The sequence below is a fragment of the Trichosurus vulpecula genome, chromosome 5, assembly GCF_011100635.1.
Source record: "Trichosurus vulpecula isolate mTriVul1 chromosome 5, mTriVul1.pri, whole genome shotgun sequence".
NCBI classification, from domain to species: Eukaryota; Metazoa; Chordata; class Mammalia; order Diprotodontia; family Phalangeridae; genus Trichosurus; species Trichosurus vulpecula.
Genome location: NC_050577.1, coordinates 73,358,342 through 73,378,365, shown reverse-complemented (window position 1 = coordinate 73,378,365; position 20,024 = coordinate 73,358,342). Strand labels below are relative to the sequence as shown.

At 35.2% G+C, this 20,024-nt stretch overlaps 1 protein-coding gene across 10 annotated transcripts in view; it reads left to right on the top strand.

The window, feature by feature from the left end:
- The window catches only part of PARD3 (par-3 family cell polarity regulator), a 721,872-nt gene that overhangs the window by 461,312 nt on the left and 240,536 nt on the right, over positions 1 to 20,024 (top strand). For 4 of the 10 annotated variants that reach the window (XM_036761380.1, XM_036761378.1, XM_036761375.1 and 1 more), the window contains 4 exons: positions 4,619 to 4,808; positions 9,854 to 10,005; positions 11,065 to 11,109; positions 16,206 to 16,433. In XM_036761380.1, coding sequence (XP_036617275.1) covers positions 4,619 to 4,808; positions 9,854 to 10,005; positions 11,065 to 11,109; positions 16,206 to 16,433 — 615 coding nt within the window. The remainder of the gene's footprint in view (positions 1 to 4,618; positions 4,809 to 9,853; positions 10,006 to 11,064; positions 11,110 to 16,205; positions 16,434 to 20,024) is intronic. The other 6 variants (XM_036761384.1, XM_036761382.1, XM_036761377.1 and 3 more) reach the window with 2 other exon arrangements.

Genomic DNA, 20,024 nt, shown 5'->3' with positions numbered 1-20,024 from the left:
ATTCTGTTCAGAACAGAAGGCCACCCACACCATTTGGAAAGGTTGCTTAATTAATATCTGTTTGAATGGAGACTGGGTCCAGATGAATAATTGGCCTGAACAAACTTATATAACACATGCCAACATGCTATGCTTTTTATTGCATACTAACACTAGCATTCATCTTGGAGTCAGAAGGATGGAGCTCGATGCCTTGGCATTTCCTAGCTTTTTGATCACTAACAAGTAATTTAACTCTGAATCTCGGTTTTCTTATTCATAAAATGTACATACCCATCTTATAAGTATTCTGTGAGGAAAGATGTAATAAATCTTTCAGCACAGTGGACTAATGGATAGGTACTGGATGTTTTTATTTCATTGGTACAGGGAACACAAAAATGAGGAAACTCCAGTGCAGGTCAGCTCCTTCTTGAAACTCAGTCTTCAAGAGTTGCCTCAAATACAGATGTCAAGCCCATAGCCTGGTGTGGCCCAAGCCAATTTAAAATGTATTTGGGAAATAAATACATTTAAAAAAATAAATAATAAGTAAATAAAAATACAGTACAACATGGAAAATGTTGATTTGTAGTTTTCTAAGTCAACATGGGGCCTGGAGGGATTGTTGGCTTAGGACAATTAGAGATTCAGTGACTTGCCCTGAGTCACACTATCTGTGTGTCAGAGTTTGAGCCATATGAACATTCCAAAAGAAAAGAAGTTAAGGGTTGAAGGCTAATGATTTTCTGAGCTCATCTATAATTTTACTGGAAAAACTCATCATGACGTCTCAGCCATATGTTTTTCCCCCGTTCATCAGTAACACTTGGTACCACTCAAAGGCATTTATTTCATCATCCCCAGCCACTCATGATCATAGCTTATTCTTTACATTCTTTTCATCTAACAAATGAATACACGTGCCAATAACAGTCGATTCATCTAGTACAATGCATTGAACACAGTAGGAGCTTAAACATTTGGTGAATGCATAAATATGATATAAAAGAATTTCTTGGTTTTGAACAGATCGAAGCTTTGTACATTAGGTTTTGTTTGTACTTTCAAAGCGTTCTAACACTCTATGCCCAGAAAAACAGATTTGAAAAGCCACTCAGAGGTTATTGGTCAGACGTGTCAGATGAGAGAGAAGAGCAATTTGAATTGACGTACATCTTGTCAGGCAAAAAGTACTTCATGAAATACATACATTATTTTGGGGCAGAGACTAATCTTCTTATCCCATTCAGGGACAGAATAACCATTTTTTAAAAAAGCTATGCTTACCCAAAAGCCAATCATTTCAGGATTACAAATTCATGTGAATGCACATTTTAAAAATGATAGAGATGAATTAACTTTCTAAAACTTGTTTAGCTGTAGAATTAGGAATAGATTTGTCTACCTCATAGCATTATTTTGAGGCTCAGTTTTTTTATTATTTTCAATTATTATTATCAACAACAGCAATATTTAACATTTACATAATAACTTAAGGTTTGCAAAGGGTTTTATAAATGTCATCTCATTTCATCCTCACAGCAATGCTGGGGAATAATAACAGAAGCCATTATAATATTATTATTATACCCATTTTACAGATGAGGCTACTGAAGCAGACAGGAGCCCTGATTTGTTTAGGATCACACAGTTAATAAAGGTGTAAGGCTGGATTTGAACTGAGGTCCTCCTGACTCCAGATTTCATGCTCTATCCACTGCCACCTAGCTGCCTATGTCAAGTGTTTTGCAAAAAATTAAAATGCTGGATAAATGTCAGAATTATCATTATGAATCCTTCCCCATTTCTAGTTCTTGTGTTTAAATCAACTATTCCTTCTTATTCCTATCTTGTCCTTGGACTGTGAGCCCAAATGCCCATTAGCTAAAATAATTTGAGTAAACTTAAGGACAATATTCTAGTTTTCCTTTTCAAGGCGTAACTTTTTTAAAAAGTGAAAATTATTCCAAGAATAGGGTACTACTTGGCAAACAACTCATCACTGTCAGAATGCCTGTCATTTGTGTTAACAGGCCATTCTTTACCCAGCTCAAATTTCTTTGATGGAAAGGTTAATGTTTAGACTATTAATGTACTCATTTCCAAACATAAAACCTACAAGACTGTTAACTCTTAGGTTCACATAGAATATTCTAGGAAACGATCCATGAAGCCATATGTAACCTTAAATGTTTCTTCTTATAATGAATCTGTAACATTGTATAATTATTCTTTGTGGATGCTTCCTGCTGTAATGAATCCAGTTTTTCCCATGAATCATTAGTAGAATATATTCCTAACATTGAACGCATTAATTTACCAGTGTTTTTTCCTGATTCTTCTACAAATTGAAGATGCCCCATCATTTACATTTCCTACTTACCTTTTCTTTTCCTTCTCCTACATACTTGACTTCAAGACATACATGTAGTCTGTTGCTTACAGCAAGCTGAGACCGTGAACAAGGTGATCCTGTGTTCTTGGAACCGAACATTCAATTTTTCACCCCCTAGAGGTGGGATCTTCAGCCAAAACTTTGACCTTACATTGCCCTTAGCCTAGCATTTCCCACCCCAGCCACTGCCTCCCCTTTTTCTCCAAGGGCTGGGAGCTACCATTTGGCTGTTGGAGGTTTAGGGAACTGAAATGTTTGGGATGTGTGAAGTAGTAAAATGATGTAGGGAGTTCAGTCGATGGTGGTGGGTGAGGGGAAGGAATCTCATTCCCTGCCTTCAGTTTAAATAACACGTGAACCCTTTCTAACAGAGAAACAACTTGCTGCATGGGATTTTTCATAATATAGCACTGGCTGTTGACACATTAATAAAGCAACATTTCTTTGGGCATTGTCATCACTTTATTTCATAGAGTTCTTTTTAGTAGCTGTCTATGTTATAGGGTCTTAATCCTGAGAATATCCATCTAATTCAACATATACTAGAAATATGACCTTCTCTAATATCATTGATCATCCAACCTACTTTTGAGTGTGTTTGAGTGATGTAGAACTTAAATATCTTTTAGCAACTATCCATTCTTTGGGAGTTTTCAAGAAGCTTTTCCTTATTTTAATCTGGAATCTGCCTCCATCTAACTTTTATTCTCTAGTCCTAGTTAGGATCTGAGGAGCTCGATGGGACAGGTGTAATACCTCTTGCATGGTAGCATTTCAAATCTTCCTAAATCTCGTCTTCATTAAGTTCCCATTTTTTCAGCCAGTCTTTTTAGCACATAGTTTTTCAGGTCCCCTAACCATCCCAGTCCAGCAGCCAGCTGATGCAGTGGATTGAATGCCAGGCCTGGAGTCAGGAAGACTAATTTTTCTTAGTCCAAATCTGGCCTCAGGCACTTACCTGGGCAAGTCACTTAATGTTGTTTGCCTCAGTTTTCTCATTTGTAAAATGAGCCAAAGAAGGAAATGGCAAACCACTTCAGTATCTTTGCCAAAAATAATCCAAATGGGGTCATGAAGAGTTGGTCACAAGTGAAACACAAAAACAACACCATCCCATTCACTCTCCCCTTATAATAGGACTTTTTTTTTGAAGGGGGGGGCACATTTTCTTAGCAAATCAAAGAGAAACAAATCACCTAAGTATAGAGGGGTTTTTATTTACTTTTAAAAAAAAAACCAAAATATTGAAATATTAACTAAATAATAAAATTTGAAAAATTAAATATTGAAGTATCCTTCCTCAGTAAAACAAATCCTTAGGTTAAATACCCAAGGTGTAGTTCTGTAGCATTAACAGTTCTCTTGGCAAAAGGCCATATTGTTTCAGGATAGAAGAGGCACGAAGTAGAGCTAGTGATGTGCTCGTACTATGTGTCTCCCGCTCGGGTCTTCCCCAAGTTCTAGATAGAATTCACAATGTAATATTCAAGTGCACAATGGAGGATATGAGACCGTACAAGGAAGTGACCCAGCTGATCAGTCTGCCACTTTGCCAAGGAGGAAACTGAAGCCTGGAGACATTATGAGGTTATATGACTAGTAAGAGAGGCAGAACCAGAGTCACATGGCAACTTTGGGGTAGAGAGGGAGAGAAGCAAACCTTCAGGTTTTCTCATTCTGCAATTTAAAAAGAGAAATAGATAAAATGAATCAAAAGTTTAATGCTTGTAAAACTATGATTTAGTGATGTTCCTCGTGGCTAAATTACATTTTTGTATCCTTTAAATTTCTATTAAAGGAAGAAAAGATTCCTGATATATGTGTGGATTTTCAAGAATTTATGTATCTCACCACAACTATTTGATGATTATTTCCGTCTCCTAAATTTTAAGCCTTAAAGCAATAGTTACAGAATATTTTTGGCGCATTTTTTAGCTACAAATCATTAGGCTTGCTAACTAAAGTTATTCTTCGGAGATAAGCTTTTACTATATGATGAGAAGAATGTGTTTTCTTGTGCATCCAGTAGTGGGTTTGTTTTTTTCCCATTTACAAAATATATATGAAGACTTAACCATATTTTCACTTTTGTCTTATATCAGGCTGATTAGATGCATGGCAATTTTGACACTTAAAATATATATTATATATATTTTTAAGAAAACCGCCTTATGATAGGTATATAATATGATATTCTAACCTGTATCTATACTTTATCACCCCTCCTTTTTTGTTGTTCAGGTAAATACCAGCTGTCTCCAACAGTGAACATGCCCCAAGATGACACTGTTATCATAGAAGATGACAGACTGCCAGTACTCCCTCCTCATCTTTCGGACCAATCATCCTCTAGCTCCCATGATGATGTGGGATTTGCAATAACAGATGCTGGAGCATGGGCTAAAGCCACAATTAGTGATTCAGCAGACTGGTAAGATCACAGTTCCAGGCTTGAAAACAATGGCTAATTGCAATTACATTTTCTTGTACTTTTTAAATGGTTGATCACAGTGCATATTTAATCACAGAATTTTTTTTAAAGCAGTATTCAGCCTTCACTATTTTCACACCCTTAATTATCACCCTTTTAATAAAAGAAACTTTTCATGTAAACTTATTGATTTTTATTAGCCTTTCAGCGGGTATTCTAAACAATTTAAGGGGAAAATTCATTTGTTTTTATGGTTTGCCAATAGCTGTTAAGTACTAACTATCATATGCTCCTTTGCTAATTTCATTAAGCATTTTCAAATGTACTTTAGCCACAGAAGCCTCCCCCCTCCCCTGCCTTGACTCTCAAGATCTTTTGAATAAAGTTATCAAGATTTTTTGGACAAAATTAATATTCCTGATGCTTAAGCTTTGGAAAACAAGTTTTCTTATTAAGATTTCCTTTGTAGGTTGATTTGATTCTACTGTTCATGTTTATTATTTATGCCAAATCAATTGCTTCTTTGGGTAGGCAGTGTTTTATTAATATGTTTTCTTTTGGCTGTGAAAAGAAAATAGTGCTTGATGTTACTGAGAAGATATGTAGTGTTCAAATGTGGAATTGTACACTAATTTGCAAGTTTAGTAATTATACACATCAATAAGCAAAATAAAAGATCCCTTTGAGGGACTCCCTCCCCCCCTTAGGTTGTAGTGATAATTAACACCAACAGTATGAAGTATTTTAGTGGAATTTTCTCATTGCCCTGACTCTGGGGTCTTTTAGGAGTGCATCAGCAAAATCCTATTTAGATGGTAGTGGCATCACTCCTTTTATTTGTCCCAGTCTGCCATTTCCTTTAAAAAAAAAATCCTTTCCTCTCTCACTGTCCCTTTCTTTTTCTTTCCCTCTGCCTCTCCTATTTCATCTTCCTCTCATCTCTTACCCCTCCTCTTCGTGTTTGTTAATAATACAAACCTGATGTATAAGGAATTGATGTTACTGGTTCTGAACATTATTTTCATGAGCTTAAAAAGTACATTTGTCTCCTTCTACTTGTTTCTCTGTTAGTGCTGCAGCTGTTCTTGGAATAATTTTTCCTGTTATTTGGGTCTTTGAGAATTTCATCTGTAGCTTTAAGAAATGGGGGTGGAGAAAGGACACAAGTGAAGTTCTCCAGTAGAAAAATATGAGAATTTTCAAATCAAACCATACTCAAGACTGGATGATAATAGCTTATCTCTGAATGAATTTTTCAGTTGGCTGTAGTGGGAAAAGCCACTGTATAAAATAAAATGTATTTGAAATCTGCAACTGCTGTTACATTTCCTGGTGTAGTTCATGTGTTTTTCAGAAAACAAAAGCAAGAGAAATGATTACAGGACTTAAGCATTCCCAGTATTCATCTTGGGGGGCAGAATATTGTGATCTCCACCTGTACATGGAATTATTGAGGTCTTTCAGTAAAGTGTTAGCCATAGGAGCAGCTTACTGTAGGGCCTCTGATGCACTGCCTGGAAAAAAATAAATAAATAAATCTCAGAAATAGATTGTTGCATTCATTTCCTGCTGCTAATGGAGGGAGAGAGTCTTGGAAAATGGAGGCGCTTGTGTGATTTTTCTCTAGAAGGAGCATAGGGTAAAGTTAAGAATATGGACGAAGGGTTATCCAAACAGTAATGGCAGCTGTTCTGAATCACAGAAGAAAATGTAAGCTTTCCAGCCTGACAATATCTCTCTAATCCTTGATGAAAATGTTATGAAAACAAAAGGGCAATAAGACAGGATTAATAACTGGAATTTTAATAACATTGAGGGTCAAAATACGGTTACATTCTTTAAAGAGGCCATTGTTGTTCTAGCAGTCTTACTTGTTAAGCATGTTGATGTATCACCCACTGCACACATTAACTTAATGGGTTATATTGATAGGAGCCCAGTAATAATGATGCAGTTTAAAGACTTTCACTTTTAGTTATTCTTAGTAACACATCTATGTTCATCTGTTTTTTTGAAACTGAGTATTTCTGCACTTCATTTGCAAATTGTAGAAGGCTGGCTGTGTCAAATGGATATGTCCAATTAAAAGTTTTAGTTTACTGATGAGCAAAGTATGCTTTTCTCAATCCATTAATTAATTTATAGCACATTAATGATAATGTTGCTGATAAAAATGATGACATAATATGTGCCTCTTATCTTAGTGACAACATAATTTCCAAGGAAATAAAAATTATATTAAATTATACAAACAAGTAACTAATTTTTAGAGCTTGACTCTCACATCAACAGTTATCTTTTAGTCCCTTTTAGATTTTCAAGTTGTACACAGTTCAGACAAAAAGGCTGAGAATAAGAAACACATGCCAAAAGGTGGATGAGCTCAGCAAAATGAGCAAAGATGTTCTATATTCGTACTAGTTACCATCATCAGCAACTTCCCACTTGGGTTTTTCTCTTGAAAATATATAGTTTATAGTCTGGTTGTCATTCTTGGGTGACCACCTCTTTCAACTCAAGAATTATTCTGTACCCATGGAGCATCTGGTGCCAAAAGGAACTCAAGGGTTCTAATCACATTTTGAGACTTGATGCTTGTGTTCATGTATTAGGAATTTAATATATCTAGTAATTCCACTCCACTCATGCTCAAGCACCCTGAAGGTAGTCATTGATTTATGTCTTTTCAGTCAAATATCTGACTTATTTTTGAATACAATAAAAGCAATGCCAAATTTGGTAAAAACAAAAAAAACAAAAAAAAAACCAGCCTAGGATTTGAGACCTTCTCATGGTACACATTTTATTTCTAATGAGGCCCTGAAAAATTGGAGAAGTCTAATTTAATTTTTATAACAGAATAGTGTTCTACAAAATAGAATTCCCAAGAAAGGCCAATGAATCTGGTCATGGCACTTCTTTGCTCAAAAATCTTCAGGGGCTATTTATTCCGTATGGAGTCAAGTGCAAATGCCATTGTCTAGCATTCAATTGCACACCATTCTCAGTTTTCAACCTTATCTCATATTACCCTTGCTCTGTGCTCTGGCCAAACTGGACTAGTCTCTGTCTCCTAAAGAAATGTGCCACATACTTTCCTACTTATTGGCCTTTACTCACATTTTTTTTATTATTCCTAAAATCTCTTCTCTCCCCTCTTCCTCTGTTGCATTCCTACCTATCTTTTAGCCTACAGTCTCCTACCTTCATGCATCTTCATCTTTATTAAGAATGGTCTTCCTCTGGGTCCTCACATGACACTTTGTCATGTGCTTGGCTTATAATACTGCATGTCTGTAGCTTGAACTCCATAAAGGATCATATTTTCTTTCTGCTTTGTATCATCCTTAATGCATAGCAGGGGTGCCCCTGAACATAGGAGGAATTTAATACATATTCCTGAATTTGGCATTGAAATTCAATTGTTCAATAACTTCAAGGGGCCTTTTCTGGGAATGAGTTAAGATTTTCAGAGGCTGATAATGATAAAGCTCTACTGGCAAATTCAATGAATTACCATGATACAGTGGAGGTAGTACTGGTTCTGAAGTCAGAGAACTTGCGTTCAAATTTCATGCTTGATACTACATATGGGACTGTGAGCAAGTCACTTAACTTCCCTCATCCTCAGCTTCCTCATCTATACCATGAGGAGGTTGGATTGGATGACATCTGAGGTTCTTTCCAGCTCTAGATCCATGAGAATACTATCAAGTGCCTATTCACATGTTCATGATGAGTAAATATAGATTGTACATGTGTACACATGCACACAGAAATACCATTCATGGTGATTTGGAACTGGGGTGGGGGGAAGGTGCACTAAAACAGGAGCATCAGCAAAGATTTCACAAAGGAAGTACTCAAATGGAGAGCCTCAAATGAAGCTTGGGGCTTGGGGGTGAGGGGCAGAATTCAAGAGGGGCTGGTGAGAAGAGAGACCACTCCAGAATTGGGGGAGCAATCATTGTAAAAGTGAGATACAGAGCCATGGATTGTATTTTAATTCTGGTCTGTCTTGCAAATAGGCCTTATTTGGTAGAATTGAGAAGAGGAGGGAAAAGTAGCACAGTGACAGGCTTTTCTACTCCTGGAATCATCATGTCTAGAATGACTGTCCTATAAAGAGCATTGGTTCTGTAATGTTATTTTTCTTGAAGAACAGCATACCCTCATCAAGAAACTTTCACTAATCAATATAAACTACCCCTGTAGAGGAAGATCCCCTATCTAAGAGAAGGGGCTCAGTAGAAAATCCTTCTCTAGTTTTAGTTTGGCTGGAATTATTATTTGGTCATTTTTCTTGCTTCCACATTTTGGTCATTTTGGGAGGTTTTTCCCCGTCCGTATTTGTGTATGAGATACCAGAACTTGCCTTGCATTTTAAAGCCTCTTAGAATAGGACAGAGATGAGTTTCAGTCAGTCACTAAGCACTTACCGTAAGTCATAGTAAGTGCTTACTAGGTACCAGCCACATAGAATGTACCAGCCATTTGGTGCACCTGAAGGATCTCATTTTATAAATGGGGAGATGAAATGTAAATAATTACGTCTGTATGACAAACCTACAGCACAGATGGAAGGCACTGGCCGCTTGGGTTACTGAGAAGTGGTGTATAATCATAGCAAGAGTGAAAAGAAAAGGAAACGCAGGAAAAGAGCTGCTCCTAGGGATGTTTATTTATATTTTCTCTATGAGAAACAGTGGTTGTAATGGACAGAGAGCCACTTTTAGAATCAAGACTTGCCTTTTTTATGTGACTTTTGGCTAGTGACTGAAACTCTCAATGCTCCCAGTCAAGTCTCTAGAAAAAAAAAATTGCAGGGCGGAGACTTGCATGCTTTGGGGAAAGGAATTTCCCCTTGGCCAATAAAATCACATATTATTTGCCCTTTTTTTCTCTTTGCCTCCAGCATGATGCCAAATTATATTAAATACTGAAGTGTTTAATTTGGACTAAGCTTGTTTCAACTAATAGATATGGATTTAACTCATATGGGTCATATTCCTAAGAACCTTTTTTGTATTTGTTTGCTCCTCCAGTTCTTTGAGTCCAGATGTCGATCCAGTTCTTGCTTTTCAACGAGAAGGATTTGGACGCCAGAGTATGTCAGAAAAACGCACAAAACAATTTTCAGATGCCAGTCAATTGGATTTCGTTAAAACACGAAAATCAAAAAGCATGGATTTAGGTAGTGAGTACAATCTCCATGAATCTCTATCTGAATGTGGTTTAGATGCTATCAAGATAAAAGTCTGGTGCCAAGCACATATATGTGTCTTATTTACTTTGGGAGAGGGAGAGGGAATGATTTGGCACAATTTTGTATTTCTGTGAGTTTATGATAACCATATTACTCACGAGTGGCATATTTACATAACAGGCAATATGCTAATGTATATGTTTGCTTATGGGAAAAGAAACAAACACATGTGCATTCATGCTACATTCATGTATTTCTGGGGGGAAATGAATTTAGAATTAACTCAACAGTGATTCAACTGTTTAAAAAAAAAAGTTTGTTGATGGATGATATGGTTGGAGCCAGGGGAGGTGAGGATTAAAAGTTAAGAGAAAAAAAGGTTTGGAGAGAAACCATTATCTCAATCCATGTCTAGAAATTGGTTACTTTATATCTTCTTCTCACTGCTATTCTTTAAGCTTAGTTTTATAGCAATTCATGTCTTGATAATCAAGGGATTTAACTAAAGTTAAAGTAATGGTTTGAGAGAGTATAGCTGGGACAAATTCTTTTAAAGCAACTGAGAAGGGGAAAAAACCCGTAATTGTTTAATCATCTGTCAATCAGGTAGCATCTCTTCCAAATCTGAGCCCTCTAAAATGAGTGCAATAATCATAGTAATAATCTATCTATATACTCCTTGGGTGATTTAAAAAAAACCTTTGTTAATCAGCTGTACCTCATGGATGCTGTTCTTTGGTGGCTGTATATACCTCAAAACTAAAAGCATTAATTCATCACATGCATACCAAAAGTAAAATCTGGCGATGACTTGCCTTGGCTAATTATGATATGCTAACATGTAAATAACACATGTGCCTGTGATGTGAAATGACTAACAAGTTGTTTGGTGAGCTGCTTTTTGGATTTAAGGTTATTTGCTTGACGTTATATAATTGCATGAAATGTGACCTAAGACACACCACCTAACTGAGACCGTTGGAATGGTTGAAGCATGTGGATGTGGTGGGCACTAACTGGGCTAACCATTATACATTTACCTTTTAACAGTAGCTGACGAGACTAAACTCAATACTGTGGATGACCAGAAAACAGGTAAGAATGGACAGTAAGGCTGTTGCCATAGAAACCTTGGTCCAAGACACTTACCACAATTATAGAACTGCCGATCAAGTTGCATGAAAACATACCTATTCCAACACTTGCATGGCTGTTTTTACTTTAAGTAATGAAGTTGTATTAGAAAAAAAAGAGAAATCACTATTAGGAAGGATGATTCAAGGCAGCATGCTTAAAACAATAATACAACAACATGCCTAAAAAGATATGTGAATAATCTGATGTATATGTGTATAGGATCACTTCTTAGCTGTTAAGTTCTAAGTATCAGAATGCTGAATTCCTCAGCTAGTTCTTGATAAAGCTACATTTTTTTTGAATAATTACAATTTTATCAAACATGATCTAAGTGAAGTTTGACATAAATGGTTTTTTTAAGTCATCTTTTCTTGTTAGAAAATCCACAATGAATAGATTGTCAAGTATTCTTTTCACTACCAACACAAAAAAATGAAATAACTCAGGCAAGAGAAGTTTCAGTTCAAGGTTGATCTAAAATGAGTTAGGATATAATATACATACATGCGTAACTTTTTGTACCTATATTAAAAACATTACTACACTAGATTTTTCTTTCTTCTGCTACATAAATCATTCCATTGAAACAATAGGATTTATTCAAATGGTTTATTTGGTATAGTGTGCAAGATGGCTGATTTACCTTATATTATTCTTGCAGAAATGAAATTCAGAGGATTTTGTTTACAAGTAATTATAGTAATATATTTCAAACAATTGAACCTTTAAGATGTATTCATGCAAGTTTGCTCTCACCCTCTGGACTGCTACTTTAATTATTCTAGATCCAATACATATACAGAGGTTATGTTACTTAGCACTAATTAAGTGTGATTCAATCCTTCAACTTGAAGTTACTAGTTTTTAGCTTGCTCCTAAATTTGATATCTCATATACACATGTAAAAATTATCAGACAAATGCCTCTGGGTTATAATCTTTTATAAAGTGAGTGATAGTTTACATAAAAATTATTTCCAGTAAATCATAAGATTAACTTTTGTATAAGGCAATTCCCTCCTGCTCTCAGCCCTGTCTAATGAGTTACCAACTTATTAGACATAAATTTCAAATGACCTATTAGCTTGTTTCTGAAGCAGCACTATGGGCAAACATAATTTGATAATTCATATCTGCATAGTAGACAACCTTATTTGCAATCAATGACGTATAGCAGTCTGAATTTTTATTTTCAAGATGCATTTTCTGCCCATGCTAATGTCCCACATCGAGTCATGTACATTAAAGGCATGACCTTAAGAATCATACCACCTGGGTGAAATAAGGTAAATATTTAACTATATAGCAACTGAGAAAAAGGAAAGGATAATTTATCCTGATAACTTTTGCATAATGATTACCAGATTTCAAAACGTAAGCAATTGGTTGGTTTCCTGGACAGGACAGATTTAGAATTCAATTGAAAGACTTGTTTTTGGTAATGTTCTTATTTCTAGATAAAAAATGGACAGTTCTTACATGTTGTACATGATGACTACTAAATTCAATTATGAAACATACCATAAGAAATTTTATATGATTAAAACAATTTAATTTAGGCAATCTTGAGTCTGTGTGCATAAGCAACTATTTAAAATAGGCCTTTTCCTATTAGTAGACCATAAATAGATGTTCAATTATCTTTCTCTTTTGCTTCACTTGAGCTGTCAGATTGTCACAATTTTACAGTTCAGTTCAAAGGTTAGTGGTATATTCTGTGGCAATTTAGTGTGGTTCATTTGTCTTAGTGACAATTGGAAATAGTAGCTGGATGCCATGTTTTCCTGTGCCCCTCATTAAGGTTAAGCCACATTCAAAGCTTGTTCCATGAAGTTTTTTGTTTGTTTGAAGAAAAATGGCATCAGAATTAAGGAAAGTTCTGCGTGTAATTTTTCTGCATCTATATTGGGTTTTTGTGTGTTCTGCCTTCTTTTTGATGAGAAATTTGATTTGATTTAAATCTTGAAAGGGAAATGATATGGGCATTTGGGTTCTTGAAAATATCATTCTTCAAAATAAACTACATAGTTTTTAAAGAACTAAAGTATCTTGCAAAAGTGAAACAATATGATGCTTTAGAATTAATTGATTTTAATTATACATTTTTGATGTTAAATCAATTTAGCCAGAATTTCATAGTGTAAAGAACATTTTCAGTTGGATTTAGGATTTAATATGCTTCTAAGTTGGGGATGTGCATTGCTTATTATAGGTGGTGACCAAATTTTTTTCTTGTAACAAATAGAGCTGTTTTATGCACATTCTTATTTTGTAAGACATTTCTACTCTTTTTCAAACAAGGAGTAACTTTACATTTGCAAACAACTATAATTATGATATGATAACTGAAAACAAACAGCAATAAAAAATGTCATTGGAATAGAAATCATATAGTTCCAGAGAAGCAATTTGAGAGGTCATCTAATCGAACCCCTCTTCAATGCCCAAGCTGTATTGTTCTTGTTTTAGCTTACAGACCTCTAGGGAGAGAGAACCTTTACCACCTGCTAGAGCAGTCAATACTTCAGGATAACTCTAATTCTTAGAAATTTTTTCCATATTTCCAGCTAAGATATCTAAGCAATTGTTCCTATGCCTGACCTCTAGGGCTACGTATTAGTGAAGTGCATACTACTTACACAGTGATACTTTCTTGCCTACAACCCCTCCCACCTTCATGTTGATGGTCACCCAAGTTTCAATAATAAAACACTCCTGCCATTTCTGAAATTCACTACTTGTTTTATACTACTCTGAGAATATTGTCACTTCCAAGCTAGGCTTTCCTTAGGGAAAGTAGACAGATATGAATATTTTTCTCACTGTGATTCATAATGACATTTTAAAGACTTCTTTTTTATCTTAAGTAGGCAAAATATGCCTCCTTTGTCATTATTCTTTGCAAACTTTTGATTGCCTTACAACAATGATAAAAATAGAAAGATACATTTTATTCAGAGATTTAGAAGTTAAATATCCATGCCCAGTAATGATACCCATTTCCTTTTATTGATTTTTGACTTTTGCTCCCTTTTGATAATGCTATGGCATGAAACTTAACTTTCCTTCTTTTCTTATGACTTATGAATATTTATTAAAATCTCTCTTATTAGCAGTTGTGGGGGGAGATTTTAAGGTTGAGCATTTATTGAAAAATAATATATAGGGTGTATCAAAATTCCTAGTACAGTATTAAATTATTAAAGGTATTAAAGTTCTAAGCTATTAAAGCTTAAAATTGCACTCTGACTTTTGGGACATCACATATATGAAATCTGGCCTTAAAATGAATACATGCATATGTAATACACATACACATGTATATTTGTATGTATGTGTGTATATGCATATCCTAATAATCCTATTAAGTGAGTTGGGTAAATCAGCTTTTTGTCCCCCATACCAGAATTCAAAGGATAATACTTTTTCACTAGATTCATATTTTTGATTGCTTTGATATGTATCTTTTTTATATGTATTCAAACTTGAAACAAACTCCCCTGTTGTAAATTAGGCAGAACAAATAAAATAAGTGATTCAATATTTTGTAAAACATTTTAGTAAAGCAAGTGAGAATTTAACTTTTACTGTCCATTCTGATTTCCACATTTCCCTGGCATTTTACTCTCAGACCTTGAAGCCCCATAATTATAGTTATCTTTCTTTTTGATGATGTCATGACAAAGTTACTCCTTAATCATTGATCAACATGTGTGCTGCTGAACCCATGCACAGTTAGAGCACTTCATTTCTCCTGCATGTACTGAGTTTGTAACCTTTGAATGAGAGGTTGATTATTTGAATTGGCTCATCCAGGAGACAGTACAGAGCATGTATCAGTGTAATCCTAACTGGCCTAGGATTCAAATAACAGCTCAAATGAGGATGGATGAACCTCTCTCATTTTGTTCTGATCAGTTTTAATGTCCTTCCAAAGACATATACTGGTGTTGTGGTAGAGCTTTCCCACCCGCTGAAGAAAGAGAACTAGAATTTTAATTCCTAAGCATTTCACCTTCCATTCCATTGAACCTTTCCTTGTAATTACTGTTACTCATTACTACCCTCTTTTTTTCCTTTATTTAAAGATCTATCATTCTGGGCCTGGTGAGCTTCAAATATGCTTATAGTTTTAAGTCTCTGACCTTGACAACCCTGAAATAGCAATTCTTTAAAAGACTTTTCTCTCTATAACCTATACCAATTCTTATAAGAAATTCTTCTTTCTATTGTAATCTTTGGTAAAAGTATTATGCCAAAAGAGATTCCCTACTCAACCCTGCTCTACTTTTGAAAGGGAGATGGAATTCTGTTTGCTTCTCTTGGATTGTATATTGTTTCTATGATGACAAGACTACTTGGTGAGGCCCATTAACATGAATGTTTTTTCCCTGCAATCATTTGAAGCTGCCTGAAATGATAAAGTTAAGTGTAAAAGTTAAGGATTAGTATATTCTTTTGATTTCCTGCTATCTCTAATTAGATCTGCTTTTGAACTCCACTTCTTGGTTAATATAGTCCATTGAGATTACTTAAATGCTACCAAGACCAGGTATCTAAAATGTCTTGGAAGACATTTCTTCTTACCTATCTTCCTCAAAGAAATCTTGATGATGTTAAAATAAAACCTATGAAGAACTATAATATCTTTTTTCTTTTCTTTTTTAGACAAATAGACATTACTTTATGGATGTGGCAAATAATTTTTCTTAAAAGCTAGATAAGGTTGTCTTGTTTTCATTTCCATGTGTTTTTCCACATTGTTGTCAGCCTTAAAGGGAATTTAACATAGACCAATAAAATTTTTGTTAATATTTGAAAAGGAGACCTTTTTGCAAATGGAAAAAAAATTGCAAATAACAAATTTTTGGCAGCAAAACTAGTTAGGTAAGAAAGCTATAGTAAAACTTTTCATAAATGGGAAAACTCTTTCATTGCCCCAGCCAACAAAGAACAAAGAAATGCTGTTAAGTATATCCCTGTAGAATCCAGAGGAATAATCAAGCATGCAATTCTTGGCACTAATTCTAATTAACTTTTTTTTTAACCACCAAGGTTCCCCCAGCAGAGATGTAGGACCTTCGTTAGGCTTGAAAAAATCCAGCTCATTAGAGAGTCTTCAGACAGCAGTTGCTGAGGTGACTTTGAATGGTGACATTCCTTTCCATCGTCCTCGCCCACGGATAATCCGAGGACGTGGCTGCAATGAGAGCTTCAGAGCCGCAATTGACAAATCCTACGATAAGCCTGCTGCTGATGAAGATGATGAAGGCATGGAGACTTGTAAGTTGATAGCAGAATAAAAAGAATATATATGATTCTTTGGCACTCCTATTGCAACAAGATGTATTGCTAATCTGGGCCTTTTTTTTTTAAGGTTCACTTCTGTTTTCCTCAGATGTGTTGAACTTATCTTAGGAAGCTCCATTCCGCTCATCTTCAGTATTATTGACAATTGACAATCAACATTGTCAAGTCATTTCTTTTTAAAAATCTCTGGATCTCCTGTGAGACATTGTGTCATAGTAGTTAGATTTGTCAGGCTGGGAGTTGAGAAGACCTGAGGTTAAGGATTCTTGGCATCTCAGTGTCACAAGTAATTCTGTAAGGATATAATTTATAGGTATGTTGTCCATCTGCCTTAGTAGAGGGAGTTTCCTCTCCATACAAATGCAATCACAAGTTCTGACCAAAAAAAAAATTCCCTAAAAAACAAATTTAATACATATTGAATTTAATTAAACTAGAATTGCTGACTCTGCGGTGGCAAAGGAGCTAAAGAATTGTTGTCAGTTTAGCTGAAAGATATCTTGTTAGTTTTTACAATGTAGCTGTAATAATTTGAAAATCTACATCTATGGTAGGTTATGTATAGTTAAATTTAGCATAAAATATTTACAGAACAGCAGACAGCCATGTTTTTTTAACTGCAATATTCATGACATATTGTAGAGCAGGAGTTGTTTTCAGAGACATAATAAACAGTAAAATTAGAGCTTACTTTATATCTGTGTTAATAGCCATCAATTTGCCCTTTTAGTTCTTTAACTTTGGATATAGTCTAATGTGTGAGTGTCATCAACATGAGAGCAATGTTTGAAAGATAATCTTATCACTATTGAAAGGCTTATTGAAGTGACATCCTTGTGCAAAAAAAAAAAAAAAGCAGCCAGAGATAATTTATGTGTTGTCATTAATCTTAAATTTGCCATTACTTTTATTTTGATTAGAGGTCTTGTGCCATATATGACCACATACAGATGGGGGTAGGGTGGGGAATGAATTGAATTGTTAATGACAAATTTGTTTTCCACAAAACCTTTACTATATAGCCAGCCAATCTAAAGGTCTTTGAAGATGGCTTATACTTTAACAGTATCCAAATAACTATTTGGATGTATTCTGCATACTGTGTTTCATGGTAGATTAAGAGGAAATGATCAATTTCTTTCATACATCATCCTTTTGATCTTCTAATGTCACTTTCTTGTGTCCAGTTCTATCCCTTATTTTCTGCCTGCCAGTATGTTTTCCTATCTTTTATGGTCTGTTCTCAGTATAGACTGCAAACTCTTTTCACGAGTGTATATTGACAACTCAGAAATATCAACCATGCAAGTTTTCTGCATAGTTCAATTGTCTTTAGTTTTATTGAAAAGCAGTGCCAGCTTCTGCCATGAATTTGAATTGTGGAGCCCTTTTAAGGGCAGGTGTCCTGTTCCTCAAAGAAACTTGTATCAATCTGTAATCACATGATACTAAGTTAGCATTTTGGTTTTTTTGGCCCTTCAGTGATTTTTCTAATATATGCTACGTAAGGTTATGGATCCTTTTTCTAGTCTCCTGATTCTACCCTATCTTGTTTCTATCCTACAGATGGTATTTTTTCCCCTAAAATCTTATGAATTTTTAAAGAAAACACATGGGAGAAATCTTCTTTCCTGAATGTTTAAAATAAATGTACTTCCCTGCCTCCATTTACCCTAACCCAGAAATTAAATATACTTCTATTAAATTTATATTGCTATAAACTAAAATATAACTCACTTATTGCTGGATTCTACCTATTTCTTCAATTGCCTATGAATGAAAAAGCATTTATTAATTACTTACTATACTTGTGTAAAGAGTAATGCTAACAGCCTGAAGTACAAATGCAAAAAAATAAAAAAGGAACCTTTGCTAAGAGAGTTTAAGTTCTAATACAGGGAAGCGACACATAGATAAGAGTTCATTGTCTCTGGAAGTCCTGTAGTCCAGAGGGTAGAGATGTAGGTCAGATGATAATGTCTGGTGATCCAGGCAGAGTATGCAGGGGGCAGAGAAGATGGCAAAGAAGATGGCCATGGTGGACCGAGAATCATGACTGGGTAGTGCTAGATATGGTAGGCCATGTTATTCATTCATCAAGCCTGATGGAGACCAGAGATTCCTGCCATCCCTGTTCTGAGTACAGATCAAGGTAGTCATGGAGACGTTAGTTATCAGAGAGGTGCATCAGTAATTGTAAATCCCTGATTTATTCTGTCTAAATTAATAGATCCCAACATTAGGCTTATAATCCTAATGTATTTTATAAAAAACATTTTTCTTAGAAGGGGTCCATAGCTTCATCAGTCTGCCAAAGGGGTCTATATCACAATAAAAGTTTAAGAACCCCCAATCTAAGTAAGAACCTAAATCAGTGACTTAGAGTGGCCTTGGTGTCTAGAGAGGGACTTAGAAATCCTTGGTTTATTCTATTCTAGTTCCCTCTTTGCCACTAAATCAATATTTGAACTTTGAGTTGAGAAATATGTATTCTGTACCTCATCTATGCTAAGCATTTTACTAGGCACTACAGATACAAGAATGGAAATGACAGAGAAGGAAGGTCACTATATTTTCCCCTTTCTTGACATTATTATGCCCTTTTTAGAACAAGCCTGTATCTCCTTTTAATTAGGCAATCACATGTAATCTTATGTTTTGCCTTCATGTATCTTAGTTCTTGTACAAGGCGAGCCAAAGAATAAACAGAGTTTTCACTGTCTCAGACCAAATAGGTGAAGTCAATCCATCAGTTTAGAAAGTATCTATAACCCCTCCCTTGAAACACACAAAGTGCCACCAAGGCCAGGGAGTGCCATGTTGTAAATCTAGCATCAGTAGATGTTTTGTGTATATTTTAAGTCCCTGTGGAAAGGTTTCCTATGTAGAAGCCCATTTACCCCATAGAGAAGCAACAAGTGTTGTTTCTATATGCCTAGGCTTATAACAATGTATCGAATACAGTTCTTTTTTTACTGACTTCTATTTATATCTATATTAAAGTAGGTTTTCTTGCTAGGACAAAATCAGTTCCACAGTTTGTTTCTTTTTTTATAAAGAAACCCCTTTTATTGTGTAAGCCACTGTGCTAAGTGCAAAAGGTAGAAAAAACGAACACCAATCCTTGCTCTCAAAGAATATGTGATACTGGAGGATAAAACATTTGTAGAGAGAAAGAAATGCAAGAAAACACCAGGAAGGAGAGAGCATTGACAACCAGAAGATTCAGGAAATGCTTCCTCTAGGAGGTGCCACTTGAGTCTTCCAGAAAGATAGGAATTGAAATAGGAAGAGGTGAGGAAACAGCATGGGGGAGACATCCAGGACAATGGCATGGATTAGAAAAATTTATCTTTGAGTTCAGGGAATAGCAAATTAGTCATTTTAACTGGATCGTACTGTTTATAAAAAGAAATATTATAACATGACTTCATAAGGGTTGACTGGAGCCAGATTATAAAATTCTGTTCCAAGATTATATAAGATTATTTGCCACATAAAGCTGAAGACTTTCTGGTTTTTCTTAATGGTAGTACAGAGCTTCTGAAAGCTTATGAGCAGGGT